The sequence below is a fragment of the Lygodium microphyllum genome, chromosome 25, assembly GCF_053477565.2.
Source record: "Lygodium microphyllum isolate KBCC chromosome 25, Lygodium_microphyllum_v1.1.10, whole genome shotgun sequence".
Classification (NCBI taxonomy): domain Eukaryota; kingdom Viridiplantae; phylum Streptophyta; class Polypodiopsida; order Schizaeales; family Lygodiaceae; genus Lygodium; species Lygodium microphyllum.
Genome location: NC_141159.1, coordinates 63404017 through 63431727, shown reverse-complemented (window position 1 = coordinate 63431727; position 27711 = coordinate 63404017). Strand labels below are relative to the sequence as shown.

The 27711-nt window shown below is 45.1% G+C and overlaps 1 protein-coding gene across 1 annotated transcript in view; it reads left to right on the top strand.

The window, feature by feature from the left end:
- LOC148014300 (protein CHROMATIN REMODELING 35-like) overlaps positions 1-27711 on the top strand; it is an 81616-nt gene that overhangs the window by 9077 nt on the left and 44828 nt on the right. The window contains exon 2 of the mRNA XM_087666603.1: positions 7654-7711. Coding sequence (XP_087522729.1) covers positions 7666-7711 — 46 coding nt within the window. The 5' untranslated portion in view covers positions 7654-7665. The remainder of the gene's footprint in view (positions 1-7653; positions 7712-27711) is intronic.

The window sequence follows — 27711 nt, the reverse complement described above, 5'->3', positions numbered from 1 at the left end:
CAATGTGCATGATACTTAGCCTGTGTAGAAGAAAGGGCCATAGTAGGCTGCTTCTTAATGCTCCAAGAGATAGCCCCTGATCCAAGGGAGAAGGCATAACCTATAGTGGACTGCCTCCTCAAATCTGTGTAGATAGCGTAGAATGGGAAAAGTGGCTCACCAGTGAGTTTGATAGGAGTCTTCATAAAAGATGATAACAAAGCCACCACAAAAGAGATGTTCAGCCAAGTGTGGATCATGTCTACCTAGATCAAAGAGCCAACAAGGAACTTGTAACGGGTGGCATAGTTTTTTCATACGTTTTTCATACGCATATGCATATAGGTATGAAAGTATAAAAAAAGTATGTTTCACCAGTACTGTTTGAACCATAGGTGACCTTAAAATTTAACATACTTTTCTGCTAGTATACATTTAATTAACCACATTCTCCCATGACACACATTTTAATGGGTTTAACTTGACAAAATTTGAATCATACGTGACTTGAAAAATTTAACATACTTTTCTACTAGTATACTTTTAATTAACCACATTTTCCCATGACACATATACATTTTAAAACACGCATTACAATGTGAACTTGACGTACCTGAGCCACATTGTGTAGACATTGTGTAAGCCTATAGACTCAATGTAGACATTAGATCTAAAGAACATAGAAAAAATTCCAAAACAGTATGCTGATCTAGATAAGTGGGTTGAAGTACTCAACAAAGTCTTAAGTACACAAAAAGGGTTGCTAGATAACATGTCGATTTTGCTAGATAACAAGTTGTCTAAGCCCTATGGAGTTAAATCGCAATAGTTATGGGGATGACAAGATATAATCGTTAAATTTTGGCCACTTGGGATTGTTTTGCTAAAAAATTGATAGGACAAGTATGTTATGAATAACATACTTTCATACTTTTCATACGTTTGCAAAGTATGTTGTCTGAAACATACTTGGCCGATGGGACAAATATGTTATGCATAATATACTTCATTTTTTTAGATGTTTGCAAATGTTTGTTTGCTCAAACATACAAGTATGAAAAAAACTATGACGGGTGGCATCATTAAGGCGATCTCCTACTACCGGAAGCTTGGACTCTAGGTCCATGGGCCAAGAAATAGGCTCAACACTCCACCATACCAGACTCCGAAAGAAGCTCGGAGATGTATCTATGCTAGGAAATAAAAATGCCTTGTGCGATCTAATAGATCTCCAATCTAAGGAAGAAGTGCAGGATCCCAAGATCCATCATGTCCAACTCTTGGCCCAATATCTATGGAGTCCAATAAACCTTCTGCGTGTCACTCGTTGTGATAATGAGGTCATCAACATACAAGATGACCAAGAGACACTTGTCCTCCCCAACCTTGTAATAAAGTTTGGCATCATGATTAGATTGATGGAAGCCACTGTCCAAGAAGAATTGATCAATTTGTTGATACCAAGCCCTAGGAGCTTGCTTTAGGCCATAGAGGGCCTTCAACAACCTATAAACATGGTCCTCCTTCCACTCTACAAGAAAACCAGGAGGCTGTGAGACATAAATCTCCTCCGAAATGCCATTCAAAAAGCTGACTTTACATCCATTTGATAAACCGGCCAATGGTGATGGGCGGTTATAGCCAAGATAGCTTGAATAGTGGACATCTGAGTGGTCGGTGGCAGAAGTCTCAAAGTAATCCAAACTTGCTCGCTAAGAGAATCCCTTGGCAACCAGCTATGCCTTATACTTGTCTAAGGTTCCATTTGCAAGATACTTGGTCTAATAGACCCACTTCACACCAATCACCTTTCGCTTCTTTGGATGTGAAACTAACTCCCAAGTCTAGAAATGCTTGATAGAATTGAGCTCAGCCTGCATAGTATAGTGCCAAACAACTTGTGCAAGAGCCTCATTAATTGTGGTAGGCGCATGATACTGAAGAATTTGTGACATAAAGACATAGTTCACGTAGTGAACTATCCCATCGGGCATGAAGCCTAGCTAACCTATGGGGACCAAGAGGCATCTCAAGGAATTGATTAATCCCTAAATCTTGCATGAGCCATTGACACCATTGAGGAATGGTGATATGCTCATCCCATTGCGAAGGAGACCGAGAAGCCTCCGGTACTTGTAACATTCTTGTCTATGGAAGTGACTTTCCCTCACTAAGGAAATGTAGATCCTCCTCACCCGATGAAGGAGACTCCCCCTTTGATGGCTCAATCCCCTCCTAGAGGAAACTTAAGGAGATGGGAAAGGGATATTAATACTCGATTATGTAGTAGATGTAGGAGCCATCAAGGGTGGAAGGGGAGAAGGTGAAGGAGGGGGAGGAGTTGCAAACGAAGAAGGGGTGCCAAGGGGTGACCTGGAAGGAAGGGAAGGGGCTGATGGTATTTTGGGGGGGATAGTCATGTAGACAAAGAACCACATGTATTAGAAGAATCATCAATCGGATCTTCGGAGCCTACAGCCTCATCGAAGATCACATCCTTACTCACCTTAATCTTTCGAATTGTTGGGTTGTAGAGCCGATAGCTCTTTGTGGTCGTACTATAACCAATGAAGATAAGATTCTGTGACTTGGGATCGAGTTTGTGCAGTCTTTTCTTCTTGTCCACATGGACATATGCCTTGCATCCAAAGATGCGAAAGTGGGAAACAGAAGGCTTCTTCCCAAAGAAAGCTTGGTAGGGAGTCATATCCTTCAAGGCTGAAGTAGATGACCTATTGTGGATATGGACCATAGTAGTCACTGTATCACCCTATAAGAAATGGGGAAGACACTTGTGCTCCAACATCGACCGGCCTATTTCAAGCATGGTTTGATTGGCATGCTCCACCATACCATTTTCGGATGGTGTGTTCGGATGGGAATACTCCACCTAATTACCATGATCCTTGTAAAACTTAGAAAACAAGTTAGAACAAAGCTTGTTGCCATGATTTTCTTAAACACCTCAAATTGTGAAGGAGGTTTGCTTCTCTGTAAACACCTTTCACTTGCAAATGTGAAAGTACACTTTGCTCTTGTACTCCAAGAAATGGGGCCATACATAATGACTAAAATCATCAACAATCAGCATAAGGTACTCGGTCTTCCCAAGGGAGGCCATGCCAATAGGTTCGTAAAGGTTGGTGACTCAAGCGGGGTAGATGCCCTTTGAGTAGCAACCTGTGGATGAGATTGTCTATGGTGCTTGCCCCTCAAGCAGCTAGGGCAAAGAGTGTGTACGAGAGGGAAATCAAAAAGTCCCTTTGTCATCTATCTCCTAGAAGCCCGTTGAATAGAATCAATATTTAAATCTCCATAATGAGCATGCCAAAGCAATCCAAGCTCGTGGGAAGACCACGTAGCAAGGGTTGTGAGTGTGTAGAGTCCACCCTCCTGTGTATTTGTCCAAAGAGTAGCTTTTGAGGATGCATCCTCCACCGTGATTGTGATTGCATCCTAGATAAAGATGATTTGGGTACCTAGTTGTGTAAGATTTTAAATAGACAAGAGGTTAAAACCCAAATTTGGTACCATAGAGAACTTTGGTTGAAGAAGAATTTCTATCAGCAACAAGAGAATGGTCCCCACTCCATGCATGGGGATTGAAGAGTTGTCACCAATGGTGACGGATCCCCCTCTAGATCGCATGTCTTAAAGCCAATCCTAGCGGTAAGTCATGTGGAAAGAGGCCTTACTATCCATGAGCCAAGGCTTCTCCATCGAAGAAGCAAATGCTGTATCCTTCACCTCAAACAAGTGTATGACGATAGACTTAGTGGTAGTGGGTGTAGCCTTTGAATCCTTGGACTCCTCCTTGGGCTTCAAATGGGGGTACTTCTACCAGCATTTCTCCTCAAGATGAGTGCCCTTTCCACAATGTGGGCACTTGGGCTGCTGCTGCTTCTCATCCTTGGAATCATCCTTCTTGTCCTCCTGTTTCTTAGCCTAGGTCTTTCCCTTCGTCTCTCCCCTTGTACCTATTGTAAAAGCCTTCATGGAGTTGGATCTACTAGTCCTCACCTCTCTCAGACGCTCATCATTCTCCAAGACAAGCAGTGAAAGCTCCTCCCAAAGAAGTTTATCTCTGGTCCTTAATGTTAGAAGGCTGATGTAGAAAATTTTGTACTTAGAAAATGGTAGTTGAGTTAGTAGAATCATGGCCATATTCCTTGAAGATATCATCCTCTTGAGAGGTGTAAGCTCGTCTTGCATATCCTCTAGTTTGTTGATGTGATCCTTCATAGAAGGAGAGTCATCAATGAGGTCTTGACGGTCCTACAACACCATCAGATTTATGCACAATATTTGAAGAGAAAGGATCATAGATACCTTCACTGAGAAGCTATCATTGAAGTGCTATTTTTTTTGTTAAGCTCTTTGGTCTTCTTGGTTTTGAGACAGCTCCTTATCTGTAATTGGATAATTTCTTATTTTTCTTGGATAGTCAGAAGTATCTCCACTTGTGTTGGAACCTTGTGGGGTGGGTTGTGGAACCCACTCTTAATCATTTCTTGGCATAGGCTCCTTTGGAGATTGAGTTGGTGTGGATGTGTTTGATGTTATCTTCCCTTTGTAGGACTTGCTTCTAAAGATGGGCTTTCGGATGAAGGGCTTAGGTTTCTTTGATGAGTAACTAGCTTTGATACCATATAAAGAAATGTTCAACTACAAAATAAGAAAAAAATTGTACGACAAATGCACAAACTAATAAAGAAATACGGTTGGGGTTAGGGTAATATGGAGCCAATGAAGAAGATGAAGAAATCTGATTAATGATATAGAGACAATGCTCAATGTAGGATACACACTATGCAAGGTGAATAGTAAACCTCAAGCTCTCATATCTCAAGGTAGGGTAGAGTATATGAGCTGAAGAGTGTGTTGTACTTTGACAGATCCGAAAACACAGCAGATAGTCTCCGAAAGTGTCTGGCCGTAGCAAACACAGCTTTGTGAATGCCGGATCAATGACAGACAAGTAGTCAGAGCATGAAATCGGCAAAACGCTGGTCAGCTGATGACGTGGCAGGCAGGTGCAGGGTGTGAACAGCAAAATACAGCAGCTGACGACGTGTTGGGGGCAGGTGACAGGCTGTAGAGTGAAAACGCAGGCTGCTGGCTGTACAACAGCAAACCCAGCAGACGATGATGTGGATAGGCTGGCATCAGCTGAACAGGGTCAAAACAGCAGAAATAGTAGTGGAAAGCAGGTCACCAGCTGAACACGATGTCTAGACAATAGCGAACAGCAGTCACCGATAGTTGGGGAGTGAGTTTTTACCAGCAACAAAGAATAGTGGATAGCAACTTGAACTGAGATATCCTCTATGCAAGGTGTGGACAAGACAATTTAGGCACTAGCAATCTGCAAAAGTGAGATTAAGGCTACGTGGTGGGCAGCATGCCTATATATAGATGGCTGGGTCCTCCCAAATTAGGTTTGGCTTATGGGACATATACACTCTCTAGGAATGCATTTAAAAAAAAAGAAAGTTTGGTAATCTAATTAATGAATCTTGTTTTGGGGCTGTTTAATATGGCTAATCAATATGTAATGCGTTTTTATCTCAACATTCCTCCCCCCTTATCTTGAAAGGAGTCTGGTCGAGGTTGAGCTATGTATCTCTTGTGGTATATCTTAGGGAAGCTTGTTGCGTGGTGGCCTATCATCTTGTGGAGAAAACAATTTCTTGGGATTCCAATGTAGTAGACCGTCTGAAGCATATATTCCCCATGCACCAAGAGTATCTTGATGACAATGTAGTAGACTGTCATCTGAAGCATATATTCCCCATGCACCAAAAGTATCTTGATGGCCTCAGGAAGGAAATCAAGTGATGAAATAGGGACCATGACCCTAATTGAGAGTGTGCTTGGGCACTCCTTCAAACCCGTATTCGCAAAGGTCCTATTCCGTTGAATGGCATGCCCAAAAGATCATCCAATCTTAGCACTGCAAGGGATAAAATAGTCATCAAGGCTAAGGAAGTAAACTATGATAGATGTAACATCACTAAGCATGGAGTAATCCCTGCCCTTGATCAAAGAAGGCCAGAGAAGTCTGAACATCTAGCGGGCTGGTGGCAAGTGCTGCCTTTGACTACTTTGGAGCTAATGCAGATCACCCTAAAACACCTTTCCCCAACATGGTTACTTTTGTTAGCTGTGCAGGAGTGCCTTTAAGAGGTGCCTTATCATGTCCGTCAAGGAGTATGCTGGTGGTTGGTCACCTACTAGTCTATAGGCCATACATGTGACTTCAAGGCTGCCACTTCGTCTTTGATATCCAGATTTACATCAGGATCAAATCTGATCTTTGGGAAAACATCAGGTGATGAAATTGTGAGGGATGCATTGGAGTCCCCTGGGAAAGGTGGGGGTTCAGACACTATCCCACAAGTCGAGTTTTCTCTTTCCTCTTGCTGCTATGAGGGTTCTTGTATTTCTTGAGTTTCCGAGCCTTGCTGATAATGTGACATTGCCTGGGGAAGGATTGAAGATGAAAGGTCAGAGGCCATTGCTTGTGATAAGGCTGCTAGAGGGGTAGGTGTGAAAGCCATGACGAGGGCAGGAGGCTAGCGGCAGGGGCAGAGGGAGAGAGTGCTGGCCCGGTGGGCAGTATGAGCAGGGAGACAGCACATGGTCAGCTAAAGGGGCAGCAGGCAGGGGGAGGAAGGCAGTGGGAAGCGGGCATGCATGAGGGATGGCAATGATGGCTGAGGAATATGCTGCACCAGCAACAGCAGGGCATCTCAAATCAGGCCTTTTTCAGAAGTTCATTCACCTGGCTCATGATTTCCTCTTGCTAGCTTCACTCACACAATGTGGGGGTTTATTTGGAGAACTACCATGTATAAGATCAATAGCATGACCTTCAGGCCTCTTAGGTGGAACTTGTAAGTACCAGAGGAGGGTTCAGAACCTACATACTGGTGCTTCATTTTGTGATACCAGAACTGTGGAAGCCTAAGACTCTGAAAAAAAATCTGCACATTTTTTGTAAGAATCCACTTTTTTCATGTTCAACTTAGAAAGACTCAATGATTTCATCTTTCCAAAATTTAACAAATAAAAAATGCAGAAATATGACTCTTCATCTTTGAGAAATGGCCAAAGTGATACAATTGGGATGAGTTCCATGTAAATTTTACATCCAAAACATGTTTCTTCCTCTTATGAGTTAAAGACGTGCTCAATTAATGTAGATTTTGATGTGGGTAGTGCCCAGGTGCATTACAACTTTGTTGGATGGAGATTTTCTATTTCAGTGCTTATGACTTGGTGGCCAGATTGAAAAATCTTAAATCAGGAACTTCCAAGATTTGTTGCGTTCTAAGTTCAATCATTTGGAAGAAAATCTGACTTTAAGTCAGGATTCAGGAAAATATTCTAGAAGAAAAGTTGATTTATAGTCAAGAGTCAAGATAATATTTTAGCAGAAAAGTTGATTTATAGTCAAGAGTCAAGATAATATTTTAGAAGTAAATGATGCTTTCTCCTCTTGAACTTGTTGACATTATGCATGATTTTTGGCTGTATATGATGAGAGAAATCACTTGCTATAAGCCTTTAATTGAGTTCCAAGATTGGCATCGAATAATGGTAAGAATATTCAATGCAATTGGATGCCTTCAGTTTCGTACAACTGATATTTTTTGTCAAATTGTTGCACAGGCACTCTGAACAATGGGCAGGAAAAAATCTGAGTCAATTGTTAAACTGCCCTGCAAAGGTTTGTGACTCCATATAGATAAATTTAATGAATCTTCTATTTTCTGTTTTTTTTTTCTTTTTTCAAATTCATGTATAATTATCTGCTGGACTTAGTTCTTATATTTGGCTTACTAGCTATGAGTTCCCATAATGGGTACTGCCTAGAAAAAGAAAATACAAGCTCTCAAGCTAGCTGCTCTAGATGTGAGCATTCCCAAAATGGAAAGCCACTAAATCTCTCCTCCTCTGGATTCTAGCAAGAAGAGATAGATGTGGCTTGCTGCTGCCGTGTAGCCTGTGACATGTAGAACTCCTTTCAAGATGAGGGAGGCAGTAGGCATCAGCCTTGGAGGAGCAAGGCAGAGTGCCAATAATGGAGCATTGTCAGGCAAGGAGACAGCACCAGTGACAGTAAGAACACACTGATATTGGACAGAGACAGGGGCAGAGAGGCCCGGAGCAGCAAAAACAAGCTGAGGGACAATCGAAAGTAGTCAGTGACCTCAGATTGGCAGCCCAAGCAGTGCCACCTCAGCCATCCACGACCTCTGCGAACACCCTTTTGGCCCACCAGGAGCCAGATATGCCCCTGCCCTAGGTAGTAGCAGACCCTCGTGAGACAGACATGGTACAGGCCACTGTTACACAGGCTGCCCAGCTACCACTGACTCCCAAGAGACATGTGTTGCAGCCCTATAGTTCAGATATCCTGCATTACACTCTTGAGGCATCTGTGTCTCCAGCCTCCACAGGCCACCAGGTTGAGTCCTCGGAGCTGATTCCATTGTAAGTCCCTTTCAACACACCGCCTACCTTCAGCATCTGTGATGTCTCCCTTCTCATGGAGCACCCAACTTCCTTCTCCTCCCTCTTGCCTAGCACGCAACTACCTCCTCCTCCGCCTTGCTTCACCCTCTTGCTCAAACAATGCCCTGACTACGCTTGCACAGCCTTCAACAGCAACACGTACACTTGCTCACACTTGCCATCAATGCTGCTTACACCTGCCAATTGTCTTGGACAGCTCTTCCTCCTCTGCCTGGTTCCCTCCTCCTGCTCAGTGCTGCCTACCCACTCTGCATGGCACCTCAGCCACCCCTTTCTCCTGCATCCCACACATTGTGGCCCATTCTATCTAGATGCACTCTTGCCAAGTGCCCCCCTTTGTCTAGGCATGGAAGTGTCGTCAACCTCCTCTTGTACCTTAGCAGCCTTTGTTTGCTTCCTTGCCCAAGCTGCCTCTCTCCCCTTCTCCCATTGAACCTTCTCCTCAAAGATTGGAATCATTGTGGTGGGGACCTGAAATAGATGCCTAGGAATCTTTAACACTGCAGACACAAGAAGTGAGTGAGACTGCAGCTAGTCCACCACAACCATCAAGGTTCTGCAATGCAGCCCCCCATGTACCCTAGGTTGGCATTCCCACTGATTCATTTTACTCCAAACATAGAACCCTTAGGGATAGAGTAATAGCCCTCAAGGCATCATCTTTGGCTTACGAATTGATTGGAGATTTCCCCCCATCTATACCCTTAAGAACTCCATCTAAGTACCTTTCTTTATACGGAGAAATACCCTAACACAAAAACTCAAACATAATTGTAGGACATTAGCACAAAATGATAAAAGAACATAGTCAAGGTTAGGGTAACTCATGTTGAGAAACCCTTCACCCTTCACCCGCAGTTTGTGTTTAGGATTTGCAGCCCTAAAAAGGGGCGCCATCCTAGACTGACTGTGCCTATTTATAGGCCACTCTCTCATTCATTCCTTACGACTGATTCATTTAGTCCGTCACCTCTTCTCTCCAGCCTCTCCACTACTCTCACACCCCTTTAGGAGAACATTGTGGTTCGTGGTTCGTGGCTGTCTTCATCATCTTCCTTGTGCTACGACACCCTTGTTCCCTTGTATCACATTCACTCCATGATTCGGAACTTCATCATTCCATTCATCAGAGTTTCTTCTCTCTTCTCTTCTCTTCTCCATGTTTGCCGAGGCCGTGTTCCTCCCGCCAACCATGAATGTGATACAAGGGAACAAGGGTGCTGTAGCACAAGGAAGATGATGAAGACAGCCACGAATCACGAACCGCAATGTCCTCCTGAAGGGGTGTGAGGTAGTGGAGAGGGTGGAGAGAAGAGGTGACGGACTGAATGAATCAGCCGTAAGGAATGAATGAGAGAGTGGTCTATAAATAGGCAAAGTCAGTCTAGGATGGCGCCCCTTATTGGGGCTGCAAACCCTAAATGCAAAACGCAAATTGCGGGTGAAGGGTTTCTCAACACCCCCTCTTAGGCCCAAAAAGGGGAACAAGAGAAGAGTGAGGTGGAGATGCAATGCTACATGCTGAAGAATGCTCATGCAGCATGTGCCACTTGGACAGTGTTCCTCGTGGGGAAATTGTTCACTTGCCCAAGCGTCCTAGTACAAAGATGATGAAAACGTGCAATGCATAGGAGGAATGTTGGACTTTGTGTGGTGCTGAGAACCATAAGGATATGCCCATACTCGATCTTGGGAGGTGGCTCCATGCTAACCAAGTGACCAAGGCAAGAAGAGAAGAGGAGGAAGAAGATGTAGAGGATTCCTCAGATTCAAGAGTTCCACCTGAAAGGTAACCTGTAGTAAAGAATATTAGACAGAGTGAACTGGAGAAACCAAAACTCAACCTTGAGAGAGAAGTCACTAGTTTCGTGCATCCATGCTGGAAGGAATACGAAGGCCTCGTCACCAAGTCACGAATGAACCTCCGAGGTCCTGATCTAGGTGGTACTTGAAGATTTTGGGTATCGGTAGAAGAGATGACTGGTCGAAGATAGCCACCCCAAGAAAGTAGAGGATGGGTGAAGAGCTTCATGTGGAGTAGGTTTCCCCTCTGAGGTGGGAGGTGGAGGGGCCCTTGTTGAAGTTGAAGAAGAAGTAGATGCCCCCTTTGAGGGCAAAGAAATAACATCCCCCTCTGAATCTTCCTCTAAAGTGGATAGGGAATCCAAAAACTCATGGATCACGGACTACGAAATATCTGATGACGAAGGAAGTACCGCCAGTCATGTCGAAGAAGGTATCTGGGGTGCCGAAGAGCTCCCAGAGATAGCCTTTCGAACCTGAGTAGTCAAGGGTGGGGAAGGGTGGGGCTTAGAATGAGCAAGAGGTGGGCAATAGTCTTTGTCTCTCAGTGGAGCAGACTAGGTAGTCGAAGAAGAGGAAGGAGTTGAGCAGCCATTGTCTCTCGAAGGAGCAGACTGACAAGGGGACGGTATCAAACAATCATTGTCTCTCGATGGAGCGGAGTGCAGATTCAGAGGTCGTGGAAGCCAATGTACTTGAAAACAAGTGGGAGAAGATTGCTGCTAGCATTGTGACGATCTCTAGGAGGTTATAGCGCCAATTGATCCTCCATGTGCTTGAAATGACTTAGTGCGCATTGGATGCGTCTTCTTGCCTTGAGCATAGTACTCTGATAGCCGATGTAGAACGATCTCTGTGGCCCAGAAAGGAGAGGTGGCACAAGGAGTGCCTCGTGAAAGACACATATACTCCGGGGGGGTGGGGAGCAAAGGTCGAAGTCGGCAAGCATCGGTGGTGTGTCCAGTGATGCCGCAGTAGGAGCACCCAATAGTATGCATATACTCCGGGGGGTGGGGAGTAAAGGTCAAAGTTGGCAAGCATCGGTGGTGTGTCTGATGATGCCACACTAGGAACACCTAGTAGTTTAGTCATCTGTTGGTATAGAAGCCATGGATACTAGTGTGCCTTACTGAAGAAGGAAGAGGTCAGCCACTATGAACCACGAACCACAATGTCCGCCTCAAGGGGTGTGAGAGCAGTGTGAAGCATGAACCGCAATGTCCGCCTCAAGGGGTGGGAGGGCAGTGGAAATGCTGGAAGTGAGCTGCTAGTGGGAGGAGGATGCGACCAACAGTAAGAGACTGCAACCAGTAGAAAACGCAGGTGAGGAGAGAGAAAGACTAAAAACGCAGGCGGCAGGAGAGAGAGAGTCTAAAAGCAGGAGAGAGAGACCAAAAACGTAGGCAGGACAGCTTGCAGGAGAGAAAGACTAAAAACGCAGGTAGGACCGTCTGCAGGAGAGAGAAAGACTAAAAACGAAGGTAGCAGGACTGTGATGATGTGTTAGGCTGTACGGCAGCAAGTCTGCACAGGAACAACAGTTGCTTGGCTGGAATCAGCTCCAAACTGTGTGAAAAGGGCTGGAAATTAGGCGCTAACTGATGGAGACAGCAATGGACAGCTTCGGCTGAGATGTCCTCCGTGACGGGGTGTGGGCAGCAAGCTGAAACACCTGAAATTTGCAAAAACGAGATTTTGATGCAGCAGAAGAAGAAGAGAAGTGGATGATGAACCCGCCACCGGTTTTTGCCTTCACTGGAGTGGAGGATCTTTGCCGCTGTTTGAGCAGATCCAGCTCTGATACCATGTCAAAAGATGACGTACCAACGAGACAGTTGTGAGAACAGAGGATCAAGGTACAACAGAGATTCAGTAGATAGTGTGAGAGTGTGAGAGACAGAGTTGAAGCACGACACCCAAGAGAATAGACTAAATGAGTGCAATCTAAAAGTACAAAGTACAACCCTTAAACCTTAGGGTTGTAGGGGGGTGTTCACACCCGACACACACTAAGTGCCCAAATGTGTGTAACATAAGCACATAAGTACATACGATAATAAGACCATAAGTCGGGGGAAAAAACCTCTCCTACCGAGAGTAAAAAGTGCCCCAGTGTCCTACTGATCACCCACACTCCCATATGAGCGTAGGCGTAAGTAAGGCGTGAGTCAAATACCCAACAAACCCCCCTGGAGTGAAGAGTGATCAAGAGTACAAGGATCATCCGCCACCAAAGGATATCAAATTTAAAGCATCGCGAAATGCTTCAAATTTGTCATGAGGAAGAGCTTTGGTGAAGATGTCTGCCACATTACTGGTGGTAGGACAATAGACAAGGCTGATATCACCTGCATGTAGCCTCTCTCTGACAAAGTGATAGTGAATCTCAATGTGTTTCGTGCGAGCATGAAACACTGGGTTCCGTGCCACTGCAATGGCACTCTGACTGTCAGTGAACAATGGAGTAGGCTCAGTAACAGATACATCCAAATCAGCTAGCAAGCATCTAAGCCATACGCATTCAACTGTGGTAGTGAAAGCTGCCTTGTATTCAGCTTCACATGACGATGTGGCAACAGTGGATTGTTTCTTGCTAAGCCAAGAAATGCAAGAAGTGCCAAGAAAGAAACAATTGCCACTAGTAGAGTGACGTGTATCATAATCACCAGCCCAATCAGAATCACTGTAAGCATGTAAATGCAGTGGTCCCCCCTTGGCATAAAGCAACCCAAGAGAACGAGTACCCTGCAAGTAGCGAAAAACACGCTTGACAGCTTGCCAATGTGACATACGTGGCTGATGCATATACCTGCTCAAAGCTGAAACTGCAAACTGTATGTCCGGCCTAGTATTGCATAGATAGATAAGACATCCAACTGCAGGAGCATATGTATGTATATCAAACAAATCACTGTCATCATGTAATGACAGTTTCAGTCCAGGAGCATATGTATGTATATCAAACAAATCACTGTCATCATGTAATGACAGTTTCAGTCTAGGTTCCATGGGAGTACTAACTGGCTTGCAATCCTGTAAGCCAAATTTCTCAAGAAGCTGCCCAATATACCTTGACTGTGATAACCCAATACCTCGAGCATTATGTATGAACTGGATGCCCAAGTAGTAATGCAAAACTCCCAAGTCAGACATGTCAAAAGTTTGCTGCAAATTTTGTTTGAATGCTGAAATCTGATCAGCATGTGTTCCAGTGAGCAAAAGGTCATCAACATAAAGACATAAAATCAGCATAGATCCCCCTTCTTTACATACGTAAAGGGTAGACTCAGATGAGCTCTTTAGAAACCCCTGACCAAGCAAGAAAGCATCTATCTTTTCATACGAAGCTCTAGGAGCTTGTTTTAAACCATATAGTGCCTTTTTGAGCTTGCATACCAAATGTTGTGAGCCTTCAACTGCAAAACCAATGGGTTGCTGTACATAAACTTCCTCCTGAAGTTCCCCATGTAAAAATGCAGTCTTGATATCTAGCTGATGGACTGTCCAACCATAATGTGTAGCCAAAGCAATCATAGACCTGATAGTCGTCATACGGGAAGTAGGAGCAAATGTCTCCTCATAATCAATGCCATTTTTCTGTGCGTAGCCTTTAGCTACCAGCCGTGCCTTGTATTTATCAATGGATCCATCTGCTTTTCTTTTCAATTTGTAGACCCATTTTGTTCCAATGGCTTTCTTCCCAAATGGCAAGGACACCAAATCCCAAGTTTGATTCTTAGTAATAGAATCTAATTCAGCTTGCATGGCTGCCATCCAATGCACATTGTGTTGTGCATCCTCATAACATTCAGGCTCTTCATTATCAAAAGTACTTGCTGCCATAATAAACTCCATGGTATGTGCTGAATCATGCAAGCGAGTTTGCCTTCTAGTACGACTAGCCATGGGTGCATCCAAAGGACTATCTTGCATAGTCTGCAAATACCATCTAGGTAGCTGTCTAGCATCCTGGCTGTGTGCAAGCTCTGGCTGAATTTCTGTTTCAGCATGATGCTGAATATTCCGATCAGCCAGTGGCTGAATTTCTGCACTTTCCATAGGAGCAGCTGGCTGAACATTAGGTTCATTTTGTGAACCTCCAGCTGAATCACCAAAAGTAATGGGCAGCAGCCCTTCAAAAACATCACGGGCAGCCTGATATGTGTCCAAACCAGCCAAGGATAATTCTGATTTTTCATCAAAAACAACATCCCTGCTGACAAAAACCTTCTTCGTAACGGGATCATAGAGTCTGTAGCCTTTGCTCTCATTGCTATATCCCATAAAAATGCACTTAACAGCCTTGTTGTCCAATTTTCTTCTAAGTACCTGTGGAATATGGGCATAGGCAAGACACCCAAAGGTACGAAAGTGACCAACAGAAGGTTTACGGCTGTTCCAAGCCTCAAATGGTGTGATGGTCTTCAAGGCTTTGGTAGGGCATCTGTTCAAAATATGGTAAGCACACATGACTGCTTCCATCCAAAAACTATGAGGCAAGCTCTTTGCCTTCAGCATACATCTGGCCATCTCCATGAGTGACCGATTTTTCCTCTCTGCTACCCCATTCTGCTGTGGAGTATAAGCTGTAGTATACTGATGTACTATGCCCTTCTGCTGCAAAAAAGAATTCAGCATAGAGGACATGTATTCCCCCCCTCGGTCCGAACGGAGAGTCTTAATGTGGCATCCAGATTGGTTTTCAACAAGTGCACTGAAAGCCAAAAATGCATCATACACTTCTGACTTCTTTTTCAAACAATAGACCCAGCAAAAACGTGTGAAGTCATCAATGAATGTCACAAAATAATAACAACCACCCAATGACATGGTCTGCATAGGCCTACAAACATCTGAATGCACCAACTGCAATCTGGTTGTTGCCCTGAAAGCAACATCACGAGGAAATGAGAACCGATGCATTTTCCCCAAAATGCATCCCTCGCATAAGTGCTCAGGAGGTCTCTCCAAGAGAGGTAAGCCATCCAGCATCTGAGTACGCTGTATAAGCATCAAGCTGCCAAAGTTTACATGCCCTAAACGAGCATGCCATAACTCCGCCTGTATCATAGCAGGAGTAAGAGTGGATGTCAAGTATGCTGACTGATCTACTGAAAGAGGATCCAACTCATATAAACCATGACACAAAGATCCTGTCAAGACCAATGTCATGCATTCTTTTTCTCGAACCATGCAACGGTCATCATCAAAAGTGACCTGCATACCACAACGTGCCAAAGAAGAAATAGAAAGCAAATTCTTCTTTATTCCAGGCACAAACAAAGCATCCTGCAGGCGGAGAATAGAGCCATCAATGGCTGTGAGCTGAATCTCGCCAATACCACGAACAGGGTATGATGCATTATTGGCACACTGTACCGATTTCCCAACGGGAGGTGCACTAACTGAAGCAAACAAATCTCTGCGAGATGTGATATGTCTAGAAGCACCACTGTCAAAGAACCAAGTGTCAGCATCCTCTGTAGAGCTAAGTGCTCTATCGGCCCAAGAGATGTCATAACTGCAAGTGTAAAAACAATAGTCCTTGTCCACAACAAAGGACGCGGACTCACTAGCAGTGGAAGGAGTAGTAGAAACAGACATTCCTGACTCCTTCTTCTTCTCTTTGGCAATGCGCTTTCTGCACTCAGTGATATAGTGGCCGGGCTTCTTACAATAATGACATTTTCCTTTCTTTGCTTGCGTCCCCCCTTGTGACTGATTCTGCGATGTGCCCGAAGTGCCAGAACTCTGTGGAGCATTTTTCACCTTGCTGTTCTTGCCTTTCTGTCTTGCCACAAAAGCTTGCTCAGAGACTATAGCATCCACACCACTATTTTTCCGTGTTTGCTCCTCCTCTAGAAGCAAGCTAACCAGCTGAATAAAAGTGAGTGGGTGCTCAGCAATCCTCATGGTGAGATTCAATGCAGTATGAAAAGACAAGTACGAAGGAGGTAAGGAATTCAAGGTGGTGGATATCAACTGTGCATCCGAAAAATACTCATCTACATTCATGAGCTGCTCCCTCAAGTCCTGAATCTTGTTTAAGTGATCCTGCATAGAATTACCTTCATGCATCTTCAGAGTTTCCAACTCTTTCTTCAAGAAAGAGATCCGTGTCTCATTTTTTCCTGCAAACATATGCTCCAAAGTCAACCATGCATCTCGTGAAGAAGATGCCGAACGGATATGAGGTACGATGGACCGCTGAACTGCCAGAGCAATCAGCGACAAGGCCTGTGCATCACGGGTATCCCAAGCTTTTTGAGCTGCAGTTCTTGGAGGAAGTGGCTGAGGTGGAGCGGGCTGAGGTCCCCGTTGTCCACGTGCGCCTTGGGGAGGAGGAGTAACGGGAGCTACAACTCCCGGTTGAGTTTCCTCTCCACTGACATAATCCCATAAATTCTTGGCCACTAATACATTTTTCATCATGAATGACCAAAGGGAATAGTTGTTTCCGTCCAGTCTGTCCTCCTTGGATACATACGTAAAAACATCACCTCCCTGATTTGCCATGATGACAAATTTCCAAAGACAAAATGAGCAATGTCAAAGCAGTACGAACTGGAAATCTGCAAATTTTCAGAAATTGCAGCAAATACGTTTCTGCAATTAATGTGCAAGGGCGTACTCTGTCAGAAAACTGTCTTTTAATGCATGCTTCCCAAGGTGCAAACAGTGCGCTGCAACACTGTTATGTCAAAATCCCCAAAATTTTTTCCAAAATTTCTGTCAAAAACAGTCTTTCTGTGACTGTATCAGCAGTTCAAATGCAACTATCCTCCAAATACACAAAAGCCCCAAAATTTCTGACGATCCAGTCCAGAAATTTGCATGAAATTTATCCCCCCACTTGTTCTGTGCTTGCCGCGTGTGAACCTTCGCTTCCAGAACTGTGTTCTGGGCTGAAATTAAAAAAAATTGTTGAAAATTTTACTTGACGTGATCGTCAGACGAGCAGGCTGCGCGTGGTGGGCAGGACGTTGACTAGCGGGCGCAGGACAGTCGTCGCAGTGCTCAGTCAGCGGCGCTTTAGACGGCTGAGCTGGTGGCTGACGTGGCGGGCTGCAGACGGAACGTTTTAAAAACGGCGGCAGGCGGGCTGCGCGTGGTCTGACGGTGGTCAAACGGGCGTCGTCTGACGAAGACTGCGCTGATGAACAACGCGCGAGCTGCTGACGTGAGCGAGCTGTTGTCATGACGTGACGAGCCTGATAGAGTTTGACTGTAGGACCTCGTGCGAAGGCTGCGCTGGCAAACGTCAGCGCCTGCAGGTGACGTGACGAGACTGATGTTGACGGCTCCTGCTGGTAGCGCGCTGGGACAGGCAAGTGGAGCTGTGCTGGCGGCTGGAGGAGCTGACGGCCTGGAGCTGAGTTCAGAGTTGAGCTCTGATACCAAATGTGAGAACAGAGGATCAAGGTACAGCAGAGATTCAGTAGACAGTGTGAGAGTGTGAGAGACAGAGTTGAAGCACGACACCCAAGAGAATAGACTAAATGAGTGCAATCTAAAAGTACAAAGTACAACCCTTAAACCTTAGGGTTGTAGGGGGGTGTTCACACCCGACACACACTAAGTGCCCAAATGTGTGTAACATAAGCACATAAGTACATACGATAATAAGACCATAAGTCGGGGGAAAAAACCTCTCCTACCGAGAGTAAAAAGTGCCCCAGTGTCCTACTGATCACCGACACTCCCATATGAGCGTAGGCGTAAGTAAGGTGTGAGTCAAATACCCAACAACAGTAGGGTTGGTGAGGAGGAACATAGAGTGAACTCAGCAAACATGGAGAAGAGAAGAGAAGAAAGAAGAAACTCTGATGAATGGAATGATGAAGTTCCGAATCATGGAGTGAATGTGATACAAGGGAACAAGGGTGTTGTAGCACAAGGAAGATGATGAAGACAACCACGAACCATGAACCGCAATGTCCTTCTGAAGGGGTGTGAGGGTAGTGGAGAGGCTGGAGAGAAGAGGTGACAGACTGAATGAATTAGCCGTAAGGAATGAATGAGAGAGTGGCCTATAAATAGGCACAGTCAGTTTAGGATGGCGCCCCTTTTTGGGGCTGCAAACTCTAAATGCAAAACGCAGAAACACAAAAACGCAAACTGCGGATGAAGGGTGAAGGGTTTCTCAACAACTCAGAGACAATGAACACAGTGAATAAGCAATTGAATGAATTTGAATAGAATACAATTCTTATGCATTAGACACACTATGTGGTGAAGGAATTATGACCTCGGAACTCCCAGGTCTCGAGGACCGAGGCAGAGAGTATGACCTCGAGAGTGTGTTGTACTTCAATGGATTCTAAAATGTAGTTAGGTAGCTTCCATAGGTGATAGGCAGCAACAAATGCAACTGTGGGCAATTGGATCAGTGATAAATAGGTAGAGGAGAGAGAACATCAGCAAACATAGGCATAGAGGGTGCTGAATAGTCAGGGTGGAAGTAGTTGGGTCAAAATGCAAACTCTAGGTGATGTCAAGATGGCAAGCGGCAGATGCACAGACAAAACGTAGCCTAGATGATGATGTTAGCTCTAGGCAATGGATCTTGGACAATAAACGCAGCCTTCTGTGGATCACCCAATAGTAAACACAAGGTCTTGGTGATGGTAGATAGTTGGCGACAATTGGATGACGAGCAAACAATGCTTAGATTGTTGGAAATAGGCACCAGATGGTGGTAGACAATGTGGGGCAGCTTCGGCTGAGATGTCCTTTGCGAATTGGGTGTGGGCAGTAAAGCTCTAGCACCTGCAATCTGCAAAAACGAGATTGATTGAGTCGGAGGGCAGCGTGTCTATTTGTAGAAAGTTTGGGGTCTCCCAAATTAGGGTTTGCATGCGGGACACTAAAACTCTCTAGGACTGCGTTTGTTTAAAAGAAAAGGTTCAAATTCATTAAATAATTTGAGTTTTGGGATTGTTTAATTAAGGCTAATGAATTTTTAGCTCAAGAGCCTCCTTCAAGCCCAAAACTGGAACTAAACAAGGGCTACCAACAAGCCCAAGTCCATTTTCTTTTCTTTTTCGCAAGGCGTTCCACCCCAAAGCAGCTAGGGCATTAGGCAGAGGGTGCACGTCGGCTGCCTAGTGACCTACCAAGACTATAAAAGTGATGGTAATCTTGCCAAGGGAGCTAAGTGTTCACTTTAGGGAGGAAAGAGTATCAGATAAAGGGTGCTTGTTGGCTCCTAGTGGCCTACTAAGTCCTGCAATGGCGGATGGAAACACAATGTTTTTTTTGTTCTTTTTGGGTGGGTGGACTTTTGTTTTCTTTTTCAAAAAATGAGTTTTCGGCCTATTGGCTAGTAGTGTCCGAAAGGGAGAAAGGGATAGTCAATCCTAAGACCTTCACAAAACAAACAAGACTACTCCTACCACTATTGGATGTCGATGATGAAGAATGTAGTGGAAGTGTGTGGGGTACGTGGTAGAGGCAAAAACGATAGGTGGAAGCAAGCTAGGCAAGCTAAGCAAGCAAAGCAAGAAAGGGATATTACCCTTGGAGACTACCATGTGCAATGCCACGAAGATGGTGTATCCAGAGTCAACCACTTTAAAGACTGAAAAGGGATAAATGTGTATAAATGCATATTTACAAGAACAGAATGCTAATATCGATGCCAATGCACTAGAGTTATGCAAGAGGCAATGTAAATAGTCATACTCATGCAAAATGCTGTGCAACTGTGACACTTGGATAGTGCCCTTGCAAGGGAATTAGTAGTTTTTTCAAGCATCCTTTTACAATCATGGTCATCCTAAAGTACAAAGTAAATACATAATGTATGGGTCAATATGTAAGCAACACCCTGTAACCATCAAGAGAAAAGAAGTTGCTCTCTCTCAATTTAGAAGATAAAGCTAGAGGGAGTCACCCTCTCTCCGTCAATCCAAAGTAGTACAGGAGGGTATACCCAAGCCGATCTTGAGAAGTAGATACTAGAAAACCAGCACCTTGGTCAATGTATATGCAAAATTGTTACTGGAAGGCACAAACTCTAGGCGAAAAGTGCCTAGCTCAACTTACTCTCTAGTGAAGTGGAAATGTACTCCAACGTGCCTTGTCTGTGGGGTGATGATGGGGTTTTTAGCTAGTGCAATTGCACTCTAGTTGTCACAGTAGATGATAGTCGGAGCAGCACAAGGGAAGTCAAGCACTGCCAATAAGCTTCTCAAATAGATGCCTCAATAGTACCATTGTAGAGAGCCCTATGCTTAGTCTCGGTTGTAAAAGATGCCACTATCTGTTGCCTATGGCTTGTTGACCAAGAGATGGAAGCTGTGTCCAAGGAAAAGAGGTAGCCGTTTTGGGAATGTTGGGAGTTGGGATCTCCTACCTAGTTAAAATTTGTATAGCTATGTAAGCACAAACCATGACCAAAAGTCAAGCCATATGAATAGCTACATCCAAGATATCTAAAAACATGCAAATATGCCGTTCAATGTGACATTCTAGGTACAAAGAAGTATTGACTAAGCAAACTAACCGAGTACACTAAATTTGGCCTAGTATGAATCAACCAAAGAAACTTCCCTATAAAAAACTTATAGGTGTGCTCATCGAAGGACTGATCGAGAGTATTCTTAAATAAGTTGATAGTGGGATCAAGAGGCATGGCCACACGTTGTGTCTAATTAGTGCAATAGTGTTCCATCAATTGAAGAGTGTACTTTTGTTGTGATACAAAAATACGACCCTTGGAATGAGCAAACTCCATTCCTAAAAAGTAAGACAACTGGTCATCTTAAATGTGGAATTAAGCTGGGTCTTAATTCCGCAATGATAGCAGAATCTGAGCCAGTGAGAAGTAAGTCATCAACATATAGTAGGCTATAGTTGACCCCCTCTGAAGTGATATAGACATATAAGTTTAGGTCATAAGGGATAGAATGGTATCTTTGAGTCCTAAGAAACTCATCCATCCTTTGGAACCAAGACCCTAGTGCTTGCTTCAGCCCATAAAGAGCTTTCTACAAATGAAATACCTCATCTTTTCACATAATGGGGTGGTTGCTCCACATAGACTTCCTCCTCTAGATAACCATTTAGAAAGGCACTTTTGACATCCATCTGATAGATCGGCTAATCATGATGAGTGGCAAGTGCAACCAACATATGGAAAGATGTCAACCACGTAGTGGGAGCAAAGGTCTCTTCATTGTCAATACCTTCCTTTTGTTGTTAAAACCCTTGCACTCTAAGGCAAACCTTGTACTTGTCTAAAGTCCTATAAGCTTTTAGCTTAGTCTTAAAAATCCACTTGGTCCCGATGACTTTCTTGTGACTTGGACGATCCACCAAGGTCTAAATCTCATTTCGGTCAATACTCTCTAGCTCCTTTTTATGGAATCTTGCCATTGGGGTGTCAGAGTGCAGCGATGCAGAAGCGTAGGACAAAGATTGAGAGAGAGTGAACACAGAGAGAAGAGAGAGAGAGAAAAGGAGACAGTGAAACACAGAAAATCTGCAGTGTAGTATGCTGTATAGGAGTGTAGAAATATAGATGGGTGCAGAGAAAATATCTGCATGTGTCTCCGCCTTGTGAACCTCGATCTCCGTTAGCCCGCGCACTGTCAATCTCAGCAGGCTGTCTCTGTCAGATGCCAGATGTGTGTATGTCCAAGTGCTGGACTGGACTGCTATAAATAGCAGAGAAAATACCACCAAAAATGACCAGAAGCAGGTTGGCTGTAATTAATGCAGCCGATTGCATAAAACAGTCCGACTGCTGCTATACCTGGGTCCTGGCCGACTGCTGTACCTGACCGACTGCTGATGTGGCATTGACTGCACTGTCCGTACTGCGTGCTGCAATACTGCTGTCCAGGGAATGTTGCCGAAGAAGAGCCTGGGGAAGCGCCTTTGTGAACAAATCTGCAAGATTATCCTCCGTCTTGCAATACTCCACATCAATGGTCCCATCCAAAAGCTTTTCTCGAATGAAGTGATACTGGATCTCAATGTGCTTCGTCCGGGCATGGAATACAGGATTCCGTACCAAGGCAATGCAACTCTCATTGTCGCACCGTAGAAAAGTAGGACGAGTCTGGGGGTAGCCAAGCTCCTCTAACAATCTTCGAAGCCACACAACCTCACATGTGGTGGAAGACGCAGCCCGATACTCTGCCTCAGTAGAAGAAAGGGTGACCGTGGGCTACTTCTTGCTACTCCATGAGATAACACCTGTACCCAAGGTAAAACAGTAGCCGGTAGTAGACCGCTGGTGGTCCACATTGCCAACCCAATTTGAGTCACTCCAACCGGCAAGAACAAGATTTGATGTATTTGTACCTGCTAGATAAGAAATCCCTAAGTCAGAGGTCCCCCTCACATATCGAAGAATCCTCAGGGCAGCCTGCCAATGCACCTGTTTGGGTTCACTCATAAACCTTGCCAAAAGACCCACAGCAAAACAAAGATCAACAGGAGTGTTGAGAAGCCAAATCAAGGATCCAATCAACTGACAGTAGCGGAAAGCATCCGTCAAGGGAGAATCTGAGTGTGAAGTGGCCTTCCAGTTCGGATCCATAGGAGTAGAAATGGTCCGACAAGTCTCCATCTCAAAAGATACCAAAAGCTCTTGAATGTATCTCTACTGAGAGATAAAATCCCCCCTCTGAGACTGATAAATCTCGTGACCCAAGAAGAAATGAAGAAGCCCCAAATCCGTCATCTCGAACGTATGATGTAAAGTTGTCTTGGTCTCTTGCACTTGTTGTGCATGAGCCCCTGTCAGAATCAAATCATCAACATACAACACAAACAACATACGACCAGCCTCATAAGTGTGCACATAAAGTTGCGGATCGGCCTTGGAGCGTTGATATCCCAACTTTAACTGAAGAAACGAGTTGATCTTCTTGTTCCATGCACGTGGAGCTTGCTTGAGGCCATACAAGGCCTTCTTCAACCTGTAAACTTTCCCATCCGAGGATCCAAAGCCAGGAGGCTGCTCAACATAGATCTCCTCCTGCAAATCACCATTGAGAAAGGCCAACTTCATATCCAACTAATAGACAGGCCATCTCCTATGGCCAGCCATGGCAAGAACAGCGCGAATAGTCGCCATACGGGCAATGGGGGCAAAAGTATCATGGAAATCAATGCTTGGGTGCTGAGCAAAACCTTTAGCAACAAGGCGAGTCTTGTGCTTGTCCAAAGAACCATCACTAAGATACTTGGTCTTGAAGACCGACTTGACACCAATCACCTTCTTGTGAGAGGGACGAGGCACAAGTGACCAAGTGCCATTTCTCTCAATAGCCTCCAACTCGGCTTCCACAGCCTTCCGCCAGTGGTCAGATTGCAAAGCCTCCTTGACTGAAATGGGCTCTCGATCCTGCATAACACAGGACAACAAACAATAGTTAGAGCAAACAAGCTCTAAAGAATGTGCTTGGTTCCTCCGTGACCTCCGTGGTCCATCCTCCTGCGGTTCTCACTTCTCAAGGACCCCCTCGATCCCTGAATCTCGGAGTGTGTCACGGGCCCAACAAGGAGGAGGCCAGACCTCTCCCCGGCCGTCGGTCTCCATTTGGTGAAAACTTGGGAACATCCATTGGCGGAAGCTCCACTAGGGTGGCCCGTGGAAGGAAAGACTCTGAATCAGAAGAAGAATCTCCATCAAAAGACTCTGGCTCCAAAGGAACTGTCTCAGGAGTCCAACTCTTCCTTGGATCTCCAAGGACGGGGTGCTCCTCACCCCCCTCTGTGGTCGGAACTTCCACGAACCGCAAATCTCGGCTCGTGTAGACATCTCGCTTGACGGTATCGAACATACGATAACCTTGGGACTAGGAGCTGTAGCCAACAAAAACTTGTCATTGGAAAGTCGCCTCAAACTTGTCACCCAATGTCTTCGAAATGTGCATATAGGTGTCACACCCAAAGATCCGGAAATAAGAGACATCAGGCTTAGGCCCAAAGTAAGCCTCAAAAGGAGTCATCCTGTCAACAACCAAAGTGGGAGATCGATTGAGGATGTGAACTGCAGTAGCCACGGCCTCGGCCCATAGAAACTGAGGTGGCTGTCGGTGCTCCATCATAGTGCGCGCCATCTCGATCACACTTCTGTTCTTCCGCTCCAAAATGCCATTCTCTTGAGGAGTGTTGGTGTTAGCAAACTCCTGGTGAATGTCCCTATCTGCATAAAAACGAGCAAACTCATTAGACACAAATTCACCACCCTTGTCTGAGTGCAAGGTCTTTAGTCGCCGGCCAGATCGGTTCTCCTCAAAGAGAAGCCAATCCTTGAAGTGGGAGAAAGCCTCCGACTTCAATGTTAAAAAATAGGCCCAAGTCATCCGGCTGTATAGTCATCTACGATCAACATGAAGGACAAGCTCCCCTTTAGAGACTTGGTCCTTCATCGGGCCATGAAGATCCGTAGATACAAGCTCCATAGGTGATGTAGACCGCCTCGAAGCTTTGTTGGGAATCGCATCCCGATGCAGTTTCCCACGAATGTAGGCGATACATGGTTGATGGCTCACCACCATGTCTCGGCAAACCTCAGACAAACGACCCTAGCGACGCCTTCGAAGGTACTCATAGTTCAGGTGGCCAAACTGAGCATGCCATAGCTCGGACTGTGTCTGAGAGGTAAGAAGAAGAGAGATAAGAGCTGTAGAAGACTTCAATTTGTAGATGCCATTCTCCTTAAACCCAGAAGAGAGAACCTTCCTTGATCGTGGATCAAGGACTTGAACAGCATCACTGTCAAACTCCAAGAGACCAAGATAACAAATCTTATGGACCGAAAGCAAATGATACCCCAAGCCTGGCACATGCAACACCTCGGAAGTGTGGATACCACCACGTCCATCTAGAATCAACTACATCTCACCCTGTACAACAATAGACATAGAAGAGCTGTCTCCAATGAGAATCTGCCCATGCGAAGGTCGCAAATGGGCAATACCAATGGGAGGAGTCATGTGCCGTGAGGCACCACTGTCCACGATCCACTCTCGAGTTTGGGGAGCTATCATTGCAGCATTAGAAGTCTTCGGTATAGAGTCCTCAATGACTGCTAAGTGTAGAAAAGCAGCTGATGAGGGTTTAGCCACCGGTCCTAAATCCTTCGTGTCCTTCTTCTTGGTGTCCTTCTTGTCTTTGTCGGGGCAATCCTAGATTCCAATGTCCGGTCTTACCACAAATATGGCAAGTCGATTTCTTCTCCTTGTCGTTCTTGGATTTGTTGTCCTCCTCCTTCTTTTGGTTCTTTCCCTTCTTCTGAGAGGCTTGACCAACCAATGCCTCCGATTTGGAAGCATTCTGTCTCTTCAACTATTCCTCTTGGTCCAAGAGCATAGGAACTAACTCTTCCCATCGAAGAGTCGACTCCCGCCCTGATGTAATAAGAGCAGAATAAAAGGTACCGAATCATGGCGGCAACTGGGGCAATAAAGTGATCGCCATGCCTTCGGAGGAAATAGGCTTCCCCGCATTTTGAACCTGCATCTGAAGCTGCCAAAGCTTGTTGATGTGTTTCCAAAGCGAAGAAGACTTATTCACGGACAAGGTCCGCATCTGCACCTCCAAAGAAACCCTCTTCATCAGGGTCATCTGTTATACATCTGATTGAGCTCTAGCCATATCTCTCGAGCCACCGTCAAGTGCTCGATGTAAGCTATCACGGCTGTAGTGCAAGACAAAAAAAGAAAAGAACGAATCCTGGCATTCAGTTTGTCCCAATGAGACTAGGCCTTGGTCAATTCTGCATGAGCATTGGAAGAGAGTTTGGACTCATCTCTTACTGAGGGCCTTTTAATCTCCTCCATCACACGCTCTGCCAAATCATAAGACTCCAGAATGGCCAACATCATCTCCCGCCAGATGCGGTAATTGTCACCATCAAGCTTCTGATCTAATGGAAGAGCTGGTAGGATAGGCATCTTCGTGTCCATGATCGTCTGGAACTCCAAATCAGTCTTTGTAGACATGTTCACCTGCAATGCCTGCACAACCGCAAAATCAGCCCCCTCTGACTATGTAAACGCAGCCTGTTAGGGCTGTTTCCTCTGCTTTCCGAACCTTCTTCCTCCGTTGGAGGCGATGAAAAGGTAAAATCTGTAGTGGAAGGCCTAAAACACAGCCTTCCTCCCCTTCGAACAACAATGACCTGCAGCAAATTCACCAGCTGGACTCCTTTCCCGCACGCCCACGCTCACTTCAGCCTTGTTCCGATGCGCAGCCCTCCCGCTCTCCCTCGAATGCTGAAAACACAGCCTTGTGTCGTGCTGAAATCTCCTCTTCAGGTAGGTTCTTCAATCAGTCCATCCGATTTCACCGCTTTGATACCATGTCAGAGTGCAGCGATGCGGAAGCGTAGGACAAATACTGAGAGAGAGTGAACATCGAGAGAAAAGAGAGAGAGAAAAGGAGACAGTGAGATGCAGAAAATCTGCAGTGTAGTATGCTGTACAGGAGTGCAGAAATATACACTGGTGCAGAGAAAATATCTGATGTGTCTCCGCCTTATGAACCTTGATCTCCGTCACCTGCGCATTGTCAATCTCAGCAGGCTGTATCTGTCAGATGCCAGATGTGTGTGTCCAAGTGCTGGACTGGATTGCTATAAATAGCAGAGAAAATACCACCAAAAATGACCAGAAGCAGGTCGGCTGTAATTAATGCAGCTGACTGCATAAAACAGTCCGACTGCTGCTGTACCTGGGTCCTGGCTGACTGCTGTACCTGACCGACTGCTGACATGGCTGCAACTGCTGACGTGGCATCGACTGCTGTCCGTACTGCCTGCTGCAATACTGTTGTCCAGGAAATGACATTCTAACATGGGGATATTGAAGAGCGTCTTGCCAACTTTCTAGCTCAAAATTTGCTATATAATTGGATGTAGACAGCTACGCAAATGAAGCTCGAGTTACAAGCTGGGTAGATCTTCTAGGGCTTTCTGGAGTGGGGTTTGGTGGAAAGATCCCTGAATCCTACATGGTCTATTCGTAACATTGAGGCAACAGGCCTTGCAAAGGGGACCTAGGGGCTAAAGAATCTATGGGAAGGTGAGGAGTAGGTAGTAGGCCCAACTCATAAAGCACTATCTTTGATGGTGTATCAAGGAATTGGCTTGGAGTGGAGTGTAGAAGATTGCACAATGTCCCTCTCATAAAAAACTGTGGATCATAAAAAACTTCTTGGCAGCTTGACCTTATTCAACATGCCAATATCTTGACCAAAGATGATTTAGTACCTTGGCATCAGGCAGTCTCTTTAGACCCTGCCCTGACTTTTGTACCTCTTTGTGCTCTTTTAGTCATGTGAATTTTGTATGCTTTTAGTCATTTGATAATGTATTCACTCATTACGAAAAAAAGAATGAGAGAGAGAGAATGAGTGTATGGGTAT